This window comes from Dasypus novemcinctus, chromosome 25 (genome assembly GCF_030445035.2).
Source record: "Dasypus novemcinctus isolate mDasNov1 chromosome 25, mDasNov1.1.hap2, whole genome shotgun sequence".
Taxonomy (NCBI): Eukaryota; Metazoa; Chordata; class Mammalia; order Cingulata; family Dasypodidae; genus Dasypus; species Dasypus novemcinctus.
The window spans coordinates 5772271-5787371 of NC_080697.1; the positions used below are offsets into that span (position 1 = coordinate 5772271).

Genomic DNA, 15101 nt, shown 5'->3' on the forward strand with positions numbered 1-15101 from the left:
GTTATGCATTTCTTTTCTCTTGCTGCTCTCAGAATTCTCTCTTTATCTTTGGCCTTTGATATTCTGATGAGTATGTGTCTCTGAGTTGGTCTATTCGGATTTTTCGGAAGGGAGTATGTTGTGCTTTTTGGATAGGCATGTCTGTGTCCTTCAATTGGGTCAGGAAATTTTCTACCATTATATCTTCAAATATTCTTTCTGCCCCTTTTCCCTTCTCTTCTCCTTCTGGGACACCTATGACACGTATGTTTGCATGCCTTTTGCTGTCATTTAGTTCCCTGAGACCTTGTTCAATTTTTTCCATTCTTTTCTACATTCACTTTCAGAGGCCATTTCTTCAAGCTCATCAATCCTTTCTTCTGCCTCTTCAAATCTGCTATTATATGATTCCAGTGTTTTTAAAATTTCATTTATTGTGCCTTTCATTCCCATCAGATCTGCTATTTTTGTATGCTTTCACATTCTTCTTTATGCTCATTTAATGTCTTCTTAATATCCCTAATCTCTTTAGCTCTCTCATTGAATTCATTAAGGAGACTTGTTTGAACCTCTAGGATTAGTTGTCTCAACTCCGTTATGTCATCTGGAGGCTTATCTTTTTCCTTTACCTGGGCAATAACTTCTGTTTCTTGTTGTGGATTGTAATTTTTTGTTGGTGTCTTGGCATCTGGCTTACTAGAGTATTTTTTCTGGGTGCAGTTTTTTCTCTGCCCTTTCTCCATTGCTGGTTGTGCTGTAGGAGCAAAGGATGCAGTTGGTGCTATAAGCTGTGGGGGCTCAAACTGCCTTCATTGCCCCAGGGACCAATGAAGTTTCTCCCAACTTTCTCCTTTACCAGGGGTAGGGACAGAGTTACAGCTGTGTGGAATAAAATAATCCAAGTTGTGCAGACCTAGACTGTAGTTGCCAAGAGAGACTGATGACGTTTTCCACCCCTTTCTCCCCTGCCTGGGTGGGGAATGGATCTGCAGGTGTGGGAGCAATCTATGCAGTGTGGGTCCAAGATCACCGCAGTTGACCTGGTAGATTTCCCATTGTTCAGTCTGCCAGCCAAAGTTACCTGCAGTTACCTGGACAGGCTGCAGGCTGATGTGGGTGAAAGAAACTGGTTCCTCCCATTACTGTGATTTTCAGTCAGCCCGGCTTCCCCTCAGACTGGGGGCAGGGTCAAAATGGCGGCCACTGGCCTCTTTCTGACTTTGATAGATTTACACTCTAGCTGTTCCTAGGGTTATACTTTAGCCAGCCGAGTCTGCTAATCAGTAGCCCAAATCAGTGGCCAACTGTCTCCTCCTTCCCTGTTTCTGGGAAATGGAACTTCCAATTCCAGCCACAGAATAGCTCCTGGGGCGGCATGTGCCACCAATGTAGGATAATCACTGGCCTCTATGGCTTGCCAGTAATGTCCCGGGGAGCCTGGCGCAGATCCCCATAGCTTCCTCCCTGCTGGAGGTGGGGTTGGGGCTTAGGCTAGAGCTCCACTCTGACCTGGGTGGAAAGAAGCCGGTTCCCACCAGGACAGGGATTTTCAGTTCATCCCCCTTCCCCTCGTGCCTGGCTTGGACAGGCTCAAGCTTTAGCTGTTCTCAGGATTGTGTTTAGTCCACTGAATTTACTCATCAGTAGCTGAAGCTCCTGCCCAACTGTCTCTTCCTCCCCCGTTTTGGGGACGTGAAGCTTTTAATTCCAGCCGCGGAACAGCTCCCGAGGCGTCTTGTGCCTCTAGTGGAGGATGGGACCTGGCCTCTGGGGCGTGGAGCCTCTCCTTAAGAGTCTTCTCTGCAGATGGGCAGTCTCCTCCTTCCATTCCTTCACGGATGTGGCAAGATTCTCGTCTGGTCTCCTGAAGCCCCCAAACAGGTGCTTCAGCTAACTCCAGAGAGCTCTGGGTGTTTACAAACTGCCCTGTAGCAGGAGCTGACTGCAGGAGCTCCTTACTCAGCTGCCGTCTTGCTGATTGTCCCTTCTAATGTATTTTTTTTAAGATTTATTTTATTTATTTATTCCTCCCGCCTTGCTGCTTGCTTGCTGTCTGCTCTCTGTGTCCATTTGCTGCGCGTCCTTCTGTGTCTGCTTGCTTTGCTGCCTCATCTTTCTGCGGGGCCGTCAGCTCTCTGCGTGCGCAGGGCCATCAGCTCTCTGTGGTTGCAGGCCAGCTTGCCTTCACAAGGAAGCCCTGCGACCTGAACCCAGGGCCTCCCATATGGTAGACGGGAGCCCAATCGATTGAGCCACATCCACTTCCCCCCTCTAATGTATTTTTAATCTCATCCATTGTCTTTCATTTCCATAAGGTCTGTTTCTTTTCTTTGCAGATTTTCCAATTGTTCTTTGTGCTCACACAGTGTTTTCTTTCTTTCTTTTTTTAAAAGATTTATTTATTTATTTAAATGCCCCCCCTCCCCTGGTTGTCTGTTCTCTGTGTCTATTTGCTGCGTCTTGTCTCTTTGTCGCTTCTGTTGTCGTCAGCAGCATGGGAAGTGTGGGCGGCACCATTCCTGGGCAGGCTGCACTCTCTTTCGCGCTGGGCGGCTCTCCTTACGGGTGCACTCCTTGCGCGTGGGGCTCCCCTACGCGGGGGACACCCCTGCGTGGCGTGGCACTCCTTGCGCGCATCAACACTGCGCATGGGCCAGCTCCACACCGGTCAAGGAGGCCCGGGATTTGAACCGCGGACCTCCCATGTGGTAGACAGACACCCTAACCACTGGGCCAAGTCCGTTTCCCAGTGTTTTCTTTCTTAATATCCTTTATTTCTTTAGTCATATATTTTTTTCAATTCTTTAAATTGATTTAGGGTAGTTATGTGATTATCATTGATTAATTGTCTTAAATCTGAATCTCTTGAGGATGTTTGGTTGTTCCTTTGCTTGGCCATCTTTTCCTGTTTCCTAGTAAGGCGTGTAATTTTTTGCAGATGTCTAGGCATCTGCTATGTTGGTGAATTTACTCTGATGGCCTATATCTCTTTCTTGCCTCTTGCTATTTTTTCACAGCTCTTCTTTGATATTTGGGGCAACTTATCCTAACTCTTTAAAATTGTCCAGTGTAAGTTATCAAAATCATGCCAGGAACTCACCAATGGGGTACAGACTTTCTCCCCAGGTGGTTTAAAGAAGCTCTAAAAGCAGTTTTTGTCCATGTAATTTCCAGACTGGCCAGAAGATGGCGCCCATTGGTACACTTCTTCATAGAGATGCATTTCTTGGTTTTCCGTTGTTTTCACAAGGCCAGACCGGAGATTCAAAGCTGGCTGAATTTGCTAAAGAAAACCCCTCCGACTTCCCCTCTTTTTCCCCTTGTAACAGCCGACAGGGAGGAAGATGTCTGCCCCCTCTCAGTCAGCTGCTGTGGGAGCCCTTCCTGGCAGCTGGTAGGTTTAGTAACTCACAGTTTGTTTTGGTTTCATTGTCTCTTTGTCCCTCATTCTCCTGGGAGTTGTGAAGCACTGTTCTGCATGCTGATCCCCAAAGCAGGTCCCTTGAACAGCTTTTGGCTCTTTTTCCATTGTTTTTGGGTGAGAGTTGAGCTTTATCTGCCTAACCTGATGCCATCTTCCCACCCCTGTGATCCATTTTGAGTTAATATTTGTGTATGGTGTAAGGAAGGGATCTGACATCATTCTTTTTGTTTTTTCATTTAAAAAAACTTATTAAAGTATATCACTCACACTAAACATACATAAACAATAAGTGTGTATAGTAAAAGGTTTGCACTTCCAAATAAAACGTGCATAACATCATACAGAGCTGTTATATCTTACTTACCCCACCATCAATACGTTGCATTGTTGTGAAACATTTTTAACAAATGATGAAAGAGCATCCTCAAAGTATTACTACTAACCAAAGTATTTTATATTTGGTGTATTCCCCCCTCCCCTGTTATTATTTTTATGTCATTTATACATGAACATACATAAACAATAAGTATATAGTAAAAGTTGAAAGTTTATAAGGCAAACATGCATAACATCATTTTGGGGTCCCATACATCAACCTACCACCAACACCTTGTACTGTGGGACATTTGTTTTTTACAGATTATGAAAGAATATCATCAAAATCTTACTATTAACTATAGTCCATACCTTACATTTGGTGTATTTTTCCCCCATCCCACCCTATTATTATTTTTTAAAATATATTTTTATTACAGAATTTGTGAACTTACAAAACAATCATACTCATGTGCTGAACTCCTCCTATACACCACCCCCTTCATCAACACACTACACTATGGTGAAACATTTGTTAAATATTATGGTATAAAATCGTCAGACTTTTAACACTAACCATTGTCCATAGCATATATTTGCACAGTACATCTCTGGTATAGATGCATGAATATTGCAGTATTGCTATTAACCACAGTTCATAGGTCACTCCAGTTGAATTTTTCTCATGCTTCTCCACATTCCTAATACCCTGAAATAGTGTCGTACATCTGCTCTAGCTCACAAAGGACACTCTTGCATGTCTACCATGAACCACAATTCCTGCCTACCTGTGGATTACTGTTTTTCAGTCCCAAGAATATTCTCTAGCTTTCTTTCAATTGATATTTACATCCCTAGACTACACTTTCCAGCCACAGTCCCATTTATAAACCAGCTGTTAGTTATTATATTATCATCAACTTTATACATTTCCACATGTATACAGTAAAGTCAGTAAAAACCTACATACATTAAGCATCAGTAGTTCATCTCACGGTACTTCTATCTCCTTTAAGAATCCACCACCTACCACCAGGTCTTGAAGATGTTTTTCTACATTTTCTTCTAGAAACATTATGGTTCTTTCTTTTCTGTTTAGGTTTTTGATCCATTTTGAGTTAATTTTTGTATAAGGTATGATATAAGGGCCCTTTTTCTTTTTTTTGGCTATGTATATCCAGTTGTCCCAGCACGATTTGTTGAACGAACTGTTTTGCTCCAGCTGGGTGGATTTGACAGGCTTGTCAAAAATCTCTGACCATAGATGTTAGGGTCTGTGGTCAATTTCTTAACCATCGGTTTGGTTTCATTGGTTTATATGTCTGTCTTTATGCCAGTGCCATACGGTTTTTTTATCCCTGTAGCTAGGTAATATGATTTAAAGTCTGAAGTGGCAGTCCACCAACTTTGCTTTTTCTTTTTAAGATGTTTCTGGCTATTTGGGATCCCTTACCTTTCCAAATAAATTTGATAATGTGTTTTATATTTATTTAAAAAATGTTGGCTGAATTTTTATCAGGATTGCATTCAATCTGTGTATCAATTTAGGTAGAATTGACATCTTAATGATATTTAGCTTCCAATCCGTGAGCATGTAATGTTCTAATTATTTACACCTTTTTTGATTTTTTAATAATGCATTGTAGTTTTCTGAATCCAGGTGCTTTACATCCTTGGCTAAGTTTATTCCTAAACATTTAATTCTTTTAGTCGCTATTTTAAATGGAATTTTTAATTTTTTTTTCTTGACTTCTTCCTCAGATTGTGCCTTAATAGTGTCTTTTAAAGTCTTTTTCATCTGATATAAGTATAACTACTCTGGCTTTTTTGTTGTTGTTGTCACTGCATGTGTGGACTTTTTCCAGCCTTTCATTTTTGTCTGTTGGTATCCTTGGGTCCAAGGTGAGTCTCTTGCATACAGCATATAGATGGTTCATATTTTCTTACCCATTCTGCCATTCTATGTTTTTGATTTGGAAGTTTAATCCATTAACATTCAATGTTATTACTGTAAAAGCAGTTTTTATTTCATCCATTTTAACCTTTGGGTTTTATCTGTCATGTTTTATATTCATCACTCTTGAGACTTTTAATTACTTTTACTGAAACAATCTTTATTTCCAGACTCTCTTCCAACCTTCTCTCTCTTGTCTTTTATTTTCAGATTGTAGCACACTCTTTAGTATTTCCTGCAAGGCTGGTCTCTTAGTTTCTGTTTATCTGTGAATATTCTAAACTCACCCTCATTTTTGAAAGACAGTCTTGCCGGGTATAAGATTCTTGGCAGTTTTTTCTTTAAGTATATTATACCACAGTCCTCTTGCTTCCATGGTTTCTGGTAAGAAATCAGCACTTCATCTTACTGGGTATCCCTTACATAGTATGCATTGCTTTTCTCTTGCTGCTCTCAGAATTCTCTTTTTGTCTTTGGCATTTGACATTCTGATTAGTCTATGTCTTGGCATTGCTCTTATTAGGATTTATTTGGATGGGTGTACATTGTGCTTCTTAGATATGGATATCTATGTCCTTCAATAGGGTTGGGAAACTTTCTTACCATTATTTTTTCAGATATTCCTACTGCCCTTTTTTCCTTCTCTTCTTCTGGGACACCCATGACACCTATATTTGCATGTCTCTTACTGTCATTTAGGACCCTGGGATCTTATTCAGTGTTTCCCATTCTTCATCTCTTCTCTTATATGTTTGCTTTTATAGGCCATGTCTTCAAGCTCAACAGTTCTTTCTTCTGCCTCCTCAAATCTGCTGTTATATGATTCCAGTGCATTAAAAATTTTTTTTAATTCTTTTTTTTTTTTTAAAGATTTATTTATTTATTTAATTTCCCCCCCTCCCCTGGTTGTCTGTTCTTGGTGTCTATTTGCTGCATCTTGTTTCTTTGTCCGCTTCTGTTGTCGTCAGCGGCACGGGAAGTGTGGGCGGCGGCATTCCTGGGCAGGCTGCTCTTTCTTTTCACGCTGGGCGGCTCTCCTCACGGGCGCACTCCTTGCGCATGGGGCTCCCCCACGCGGGGGACACCCTGCGTGGCACAGCACTCCTTGCGCGCATCAGCACTGCGCATGGCCAGCTCCACACGGGCCAAGGAGGCCCGGGGTTTGAACCGCGGACCTCCCATATGGTAGACGGACGCCCTAACCACTGGGCCAAAGTCCGTTTCCCTTAATTCTTAAAATGTAATTATTTTTCTCTTTACTTGCCCCCCCCCTCCCGCCAGATGGTTCTCTTCTCTGTTTGCTCATTGTTTGCTTGCCTTCTCCAGGAGACACCAGGAACCGAACTTGGGACCTCTTGTATGAAAGGGGAGTGCCTAGTGGCCTGAGCCACATCTGCTCCCCATGGGCTGCAGTGTCTACTGGCTTGTGGCATCTGCTTGTTGCAGTGGGGGCAGTGGCTAGCTCATTGTGGTGGGGGCGGCATCTAGCTTGTTGTGGCATTTCTTCCTCTTCTTTTAGGAGGCACCAGGACCTCCTGTGTTATAGGAGGGGTTGGGCCATATCTCCTTCCCTCCAATGTATTTTAAATTTCATTTATTGCACCTTTCATTCCTGTAAGATCTGCTGTTTTTCTGTGTATGCTTTCATATGGTCATCCAGTGCCTCAATATCCTAATCATTTAGATATCTCCTTGAATTTATTAAGGAGATTTGTTTGAACATCTGTGATTAGTTTTCTCAGTTCCTTTATGTCATCTGGAGGCTTATCTTCTTCCTTTAACTGGACCATATCTTCTTGTTTCTCGGTATGGACTGTAGTTTTTTATTGGTGTCTTGGCATCTGGTTTACTGGATGTAACTTATTCTGGGTACAGTTTCTCTCTTTAGTTTAAGGCTTTCTTGCCCTTTCTCCCTCGCTGGTTGTGTAGTAGAAGCCGAGGATGAAGTTGATGCTATAAGCTGTGGAGGCTCAAGGCGCCCAAATTGCCCGAGGGACCCATGAAGTTTCCCCCACCTTTTTCTTTTGCCAGGGTTATGGACAGAGTCACAGCTGTGTGGAATAATCCAAGTTATGCAGGCCTAGACTGCAAATGCTCAGAGAGACTGATGAAGCTTCACGCCCTTGTCTCCCCGGCCTGGGGCGGGGATGGAGTTGCAGGTGTGGGCAGCAATTTGTGCAGTGCAGGTCCAAGATGACTGCAGTTGTCCTTGTAGACTTCTGAATATTCAGTCTGTGCCAGCCGAATGTACCCTCAGTTACGTGGAGAGGCTGGTGCAAGACCCACCAGCTTCTTCCCTGCCAGACCAGAGGTGGTGCTGAAGCCTAGGCTAGGGCTGCACATCGATCTGGGTGAAAGAAGCCAGTCGCTACCATCACTGTGATTTTCAATCATCCCAGCTTCCCCCATGCCAGGGACAGGGTCAAATGGTGGCCATTGGCCTCTTTCTGACTTGGATAGGTTCATACTTTAGCTGTTCTTAGGATTATACTTTAGCCTGCTGAATTTATTAATTAATAGCTGAAGTTCCCAACCGTCTCTTCCTACCCTGTTTTTGAGAAAGAGTTTTCAATTCCAGCCATGGAATAGCTCCTGGAGGATGGGTACCAGCCTCCATGGAGCAGAGTTCTCTACTCATGAATCTTTTCTGTAGATGGGCAGTCACATCCTTCCATTCTTTCAAGTATGTTGCAGGAAGTATTTCTGGTCTCCTAGATTCCCCAAATGGTGCTTGAGACTCCCTGGGTGTTTACTAACTGCCCTGTAGCCCGAGCTGACTCTAGGAGCTCCTTAGTCAATTGTCATCTTGCTGATTGTCTCTAACTTCATTCTTTGCAAGTGCATATCCGGTTTTTCCAGTATCATTTGTTGAAAAAGCTGTTTCTTCCTGTTTATATACCCCATTGAATTACCTTGGCATGAGGCACTCTTTTTAGCCAAAAGGAAGATTTGAAGTATTTGTAATAAGGAAATTTTAATCAATACAAAAGGGCATTCTATGAAAAGTAAGTCTCCTTTCATACCACCCCCAACCTTTTTTTTATACATATATAATTTTTCAAAGATATTTTATTCATATAAAAGCATATCTATTTGAAAGGTAGGTTGAAAGCAGGTGTTGGCGGACCTTGCACGTGCCCTAATATGGAAGGATATGTAGATGAGGCTTGATTGTCTCTATTCTAGGCTTTTATGTTCTGTTTGGTTAGTTTAGGTAACTCTAGCATTGTACATATCTATTGGGAATAAAGTGCTTTGTGTTTGTCCTTCTTCAGCTTATTTTGTGGTGAATTCTTTCTCTGTTACTTACAGGTCAAAGTGAAATAAAGCAGACTTCAGTTCCTTTTCTGCATTATAACTCTGATATTTATTTCAGGGAACTTCTGATAATTGGAGGTGTTGCAGCACGGGATCAGCTTTCTGTTTTGGATAATGGGGTAAGGTGCACTTATTTATTTATTTTGAGTTACAGGTTTGGGGTTGAACCTGGGACCTTGTATGTGGGAAGCTGGTGCTCAGCCCGTGGGCCATATTGCATCCCCTGGGTTTGTCTGCGTGTTTGTTCTTATGATGTAGCAGGGACTGAACCTGGGACCTACCACGTGGGAAGCAGGTACTCAGTCACCTGAGCCACATCTGTTCCATGTGCTTGCAGTTTTTTTTAATGTTTATTTATTTTTCTTTTGTCTCCTTTTTTTCCCCTCTCAATTTTTTTTTAAATGTTACATTCAAAAAATATAAGCAGTCCCCATATACCTCCCACCCCCCTCACCCCACTCCTTCCACATCAGCAACTTCTTTCATCATCGTGGGACATTCACTGCACTTGGTGAATACATTTTGGAGCATTGCCACACCACATGAATAATGGTTTATACCGTAGTCTACACTCTCCACCAGTCCACCCAGTGGGCCATGGCAGGATATACAGTGTCCAGCATCTGTCCCTGCAGTACTACCCAGGACAACTCCAAATCCTGAAAATGCCCCCACATATCTCTTTTTCCTCTCCCTACCCTCAGCAGCTACTGTGGCCACTTTCTCCACATCAATGCTACAATTTCTTCCATTACTAATCACAATAGTTCCATAGTAAATATCAGTAAGTCCACTCTAGTCCATACTCTATTCCTCCATCCTGTGGACCCTGGGATGGTTATGGCCACTCCACCTCTATATTGAGAGGGGGCTTAGATTCCACATATGTGCTTTCGGTTTTAAAAAAGTAACCTTATGGGTTGTGTTTCAAGAAAAATTAAACGAAGCCAAAATTAGTAGAAGATCAGAAGAGTATTTATTTTTTCAAAGATACCTTGGAAGTGTCTTTTCTTTCCCCAGAAGTGTTTAGAGCAGCAGTCTCTTCCAAACCATTCGTACAAAATTCCAGCATCCATGAGTTATTTATATTTACTCTTTGAGGACTGAGAATTTTCTTCTAGCTTTCATGAATTAAGAGTCATTCCTGGGGAGCAGATGTGGCTTACACAGTTGCATGCCCTCCTCCAACATTGGAGATCCTTGGCCTGGTTTCCAGTGTCTTCTAAAGAAGACAAATAAAAAGTGAACAGACATGAAGCGAAAACTATGAGCAGACATGGAGCAAAAACAAACAAGCAGGGAACGGATATGGCTCAAGCCACATGAGAGGTCCTGGGTTTGGTTCCTGGTACCTCCTAAAAAAAAAAACAGACAAGCGGAAAAACAAACAAAGCAAATAAAATACAAAACAGTGAATAGACGTTGAACAAAAACAATAAGCAAACAGATGAGGGAGCCATCTGGGGTGTGGTGGGGGGAAGGGTCATTCCTTTTGGGGGTAATTGAAAAAGAAGAACTTGGAGTTAAGACTAGAAATGGGGAAGTGGATTTGGCTCAAATGGTAGAGCATCTACCTACCACATGGGAGGTTCAAGGTTCAAACCCAGGGCCTTCTGACCAGTGTGATGAGCTGGCCCACGCGCAGTGCTGATGTGCACAGGGAGTGCCATGCCATGCAGGGGTGTCCCCCGCGTAGGGGAGCTCCACGTGCAAGGAGTGCACCCCTCAAGAAGAGCCGCCCCATGCAAAAAAAGTGCAGCCTGCCCAGGAGTGGCGCAGCACACACAGCACTGATACAGCAAGATGACACAACAAAAAAGAGATGCAGTTTCCAAGTGCTGCTGACAAGAATACAAGTAGACACAGAAGAACACACAGTGAATGGACACAGAGAGCAGACAACAGGGGGTGGGGGGGGGGAAGAGGAGAGGAAAAAAAAAAGACTAGAAATGGAGATACAGTCAGTGCATAGAAGGACATTAGTTTGTAGAAACGCTAGGGAAGGGTAAAGGAGGAATGGACTGTCAATAGTTGCCCCAGTCAGGCAGGAGATGAGTTCCGATATGTGTAAGGGGAAGCCAAAGGCTTATGCCTGGATGTGCAGTTATCCAGGACCACCTTAAGGCTGTACGATCCCTGTTACTGGGGGAAGTTTGGAAAATTCTAGTTCAGCTGCCTTGAGTTAGAACCTATGAAGCTAAATGCAGGCTATGTAAAAGTAGGGTTTCAGAAAGGATTTCATGAAATAACTTTCTCCTTACAAACTTCCTTTTTTTATCCTTTAAATGTACTTAAACCACCTGATACTTAGTCATCATGAGCAGTGGTGTCCTCCCTAAAATCTTAGTGGTGCTTCTATCAAACTGAATTTTATGCTGAAAGGCCTTTGCATTTGACTGGGTATGATAAATAAAGAGAAAAGAGTAATGTATTAAAATGACTGTTACTGTACTTGTTAATACTGATCTGAGTATTATTGCTTTGATACGTTTTCATTTAGAATGTTATAATTATTTTATTTTACTGGTCGTAAAGGAATTTTAATTGCTTCATTCCCAATCATGACTTCTCAAACCCAGAATCATTTTCCCATTGATACTAAGTTTTTCCACTCATATTTTCCAGCTTCAGATCTTTTAATGGAATTAGCTATGCTTTCCTTATTCATATCTCCTAACTTGGTAGTGGCTGACGGTCAGATGCAAAGTAAAGGCATTGTTCCTCTGGAGCTTTCTTGGCAGGAGAGAATTCCATTCTGTTTCTTAGGGGTTATACTGTGATCCCTTTCTGCTCTTCCTTTCATTATCGTCCTCCATCTTCTGGTTCCTACTTAGCCCCGTTTTATGCCTTAGCAGAAGTCACCTTTGGAATGAGGGAGTAGAATGTTTCAATTTTTAAATCTCATGCGTGTACTATGCAGCTTGTACAGGTGAGGCCTGATGGAGTGGAGGGCTATCCAAGTTGTATAGATATTTTTCTGAAGCTTTTCCTATCTGACGGTTTTTTTTGGTAACCTGAGAGAGTGTCTATGTTCATGCTGACTTTACCTACTGAAACTGAGGAGGAAGGAAACTCACATAGTTAGAGTTCTGTGTTAGAGATCTTATTTTGTTTACTGTTGTATACAACACCTGTCTTAGAGCTTGGTACATAGGAGATGCTCAGTGTACTGAACAGGGTTTATCTGTTACATTCCAGACAGTTTCTCTAGGTTCACCTGTGACTTGCTAATTTATCAGTACAAATGAACTTCCAGAATGTCTCTTCTTTATGGGAATATAAATATCTTATACTGGGTCAAATCAAAAGTCTCGTTAGCACAGTTTCTTTTTTGTCAAGGGGTGAGTTACTGAAGTGATGGGACTGAGGGAGAAATTCTTTAGAAGAAAGCTATGTTTATGTTTTTAGTCTAGTGTAAAAAGAACAGGTTAAAAAGAATACAAGTGGTGGTGATTTGTTTATGCCTGCCAGTAAAGAGTAGAAAGTTTGAATCATCTAATTATTGAATGACTTTATATCATATGTTATTTGTGCTCACATACACATCCATATACATGTTTTTAAAATACTTAACTTTAAAGGACTTAGATATTTCTTCTAAAAAGAAAGATAAATGGCCTACAAGCACATAAGAAGATATTTATTATTAGTCAGAAAAATGCAAATCCAAACCAAAATGACCATAATTTTTAAAAAGGGTAGATAATAAGTGTTCCCAAGGATGTTAGAAATTGGAACCCTTACATATTACTGGTGAGAATGTAAAATGGTCCAGCTTCTATGGAAAATAGTTGGGTGGTTCCTGAAAAAGTTAAACATACGGCCCACCAATTGCACTTCTAGGAATAGACCCAAAGGAATTGAAAACAGGCTCTTAACCAGGTACTTGTACACCAGTGTCCCTGGCAGCATTATTCACAATAGCCAAAGGGAGGAAAAAACCCAGGTGTCCAGCAACAGATGAATGGATAAACAGAACATGTTATTATATATATATACACACACGTACACAAACACACAATAGAATATTATTTGGCTATAAAAAGGCATAAAATTTGGATCCATGCTATATAGAAGTTCTGATACACGGTACATAGGTGAACCTTGAAAATATGCTAAGTGAAATAAGCCAGATTCAAAAGGACAAATACTGTATGATTCTACTTACACTGATTATGTAGAATAGGCAAATTAATAGAGACAGAAAGCAGATAGAGGTTACTGATAGCTGGAAGAAGGTCGGAATATGTAGTTATTGCTTAATGAGTACAGAGTTTCTTTTTGGGGTGATGAAAAATTTTGGTGATGATTGTCCACCATTATGAATATAATTAATGCTGTGGAACTGTACGTATAAGGACTGAAGTGTTCAATTTTATTGGTTTTACATATGTATGTTTGTGTATACCAAGACACACAAAAAACAGTAAGACCAACAAAACCCATCCTTTTTCCAGTGCTTTCTAGAAATGGACCAGGCATTCTGCTAAATGTTCCACAGCAGTACTCTGAGATGGTACCCTTCCCTGTCCTTACAGATTAGATAAGGGCTGATACTAAATGTTGAGTAAGTTGCTTAAGATCATACAACTCATAGGTCGAGCTGACTCCTGAACCCATGTTCCTCATCTTTGTACCTATGGCTTTGATTAAAATGTGTATGGAAGAATGAAAACTGGGGTCAGCTGTTGATACTGGCATGGAATTTCATTATACTATTTACTTTTGCGTTGCTTAAAATTTTTATAAAAAAAAAAGTTTAACCAAACTTGCTCTAATTTGTATTATATCTTTTCTCCTGTTTGGACTCTGAGTTTCAATCCCAGCCGTGTAATCTGAGTCCTTTTAATGGGAACATTTAGTTTCTTCATCTGAAAATAGGATAATAGTATTTATCTTAGTGGTAGTATGAAATGATACAGTACTTGTTAAATGCTTGTCACGGTGCCTGTTCATTGTAAGCATGTGACAAATAGTAATTATTATTGTTTTCCTTAGCAGTCAGATCATCATTATCAATAGTTATATCAACAGTAGGCATTAAGTGTGCTTTATGCATCTTATAATTATTACACCCCTCTTAGAATGCAGAAAGTATTACCTCATTTCCAAAATGAGAAAACTGAAACTAGTAGAGATTAAGTAAATCAATGTCACATAGCTGATTAATGATAGGACCTAAGTTTAAAATCCTGGTTTAATTTCCTGTAAATTCATCTGTTTTTTGCTTGGAAAATACAAATTCTATATATTAGACTATAAAAAACAGTTAAGGATGTCAAAAATTCCTTGCAGAAATCCTCACATTAGTTTAAAATCAAATACAAGTTTGATATGGTATTATCTGTAATTCCTTTTTTTTACACAATTATGTAGACTTTTAGAGTTGACTGGCTACTTCATTATGCCTATTTTCATTATAACTAAACAGTTGTTGCTTTCTATTTTAAAGTGATTATAATTGTACTTCAGTTTTAAGATGCTTCTTTCTATATTTTTCAGGTAGATATTGTGGTAGGCACACCGGGAAGACTGGATGATTTGGTGTCAACTGGAAAGCTGAACTTATCTCAAGTTAGATTCCTGGTCTTGGATGAAGCTGTATGTTTTAAAAATAATCATGCTTTTTTTGAAAAAGTTTCTTATGTTTTTGAGATAAAGTGTGTAAACTGATGAAGCATAAGTGTAATTTAGTCTTGATCCCTCCACCCAGAGATAGTCAGTGTTACAGTTTGGTATATTTTATATCCCTCTTGTGTATTTATATATGTATATATTATTATGTAGTAGAAAGCAAGTTAGGAGAAATCTGGAAAAATCTTTTTTTTAATGTGATAGCATAAGTATTCTTTAATGTCGCAAAAGATTTTTTGTAAACAATTTTTTTTTTTTTTTTTTTTTTTTTTTTAAAGATTTATTTATTTCTTTAATTTCCCCCCCTCCCCTGGTTGTCTGTTCTTGGTGTCTATTTGCTGCGTCTTGTTTCTTTGTCCGCTTCTGTTGTCGTCAGCGGCACAGGAAGTGTGGGCGGCACCATTCCTGGGCAGGCTGCTCTTTCTTTTCACGCTGGGCGGCTTTCCTCACGGGCGCACTCCTTGTGCGTGGGGCTCC

The 15101-nt window shown here is 40.8% G+C and overlaps 1 protein-coding gene across 1 annotated transcript in view; it reads left to right on the plus strand.

The window, feature by feature from the left end:
• The window catches only part of DDX1 (DEAD-box helicase 1), a 69377-nt gene that overhangs the window by 31782 nt on the left and 22494 nt on the right, over positions 1-15101 (plus strand). Inside the window, exons 14-15 of the mRNA XM_004475675.5 lie at positions 9049-9109; positions 14493-14591. Of these exons, the coding sequence (XP_004475732.2) occupies positions 9049-9109; positions 14493-14591 (160 nt within the window). The remainder of the gene's footprint in view (positions 1-9048; positions 9110-14492; positions 14592-15101) is intronic.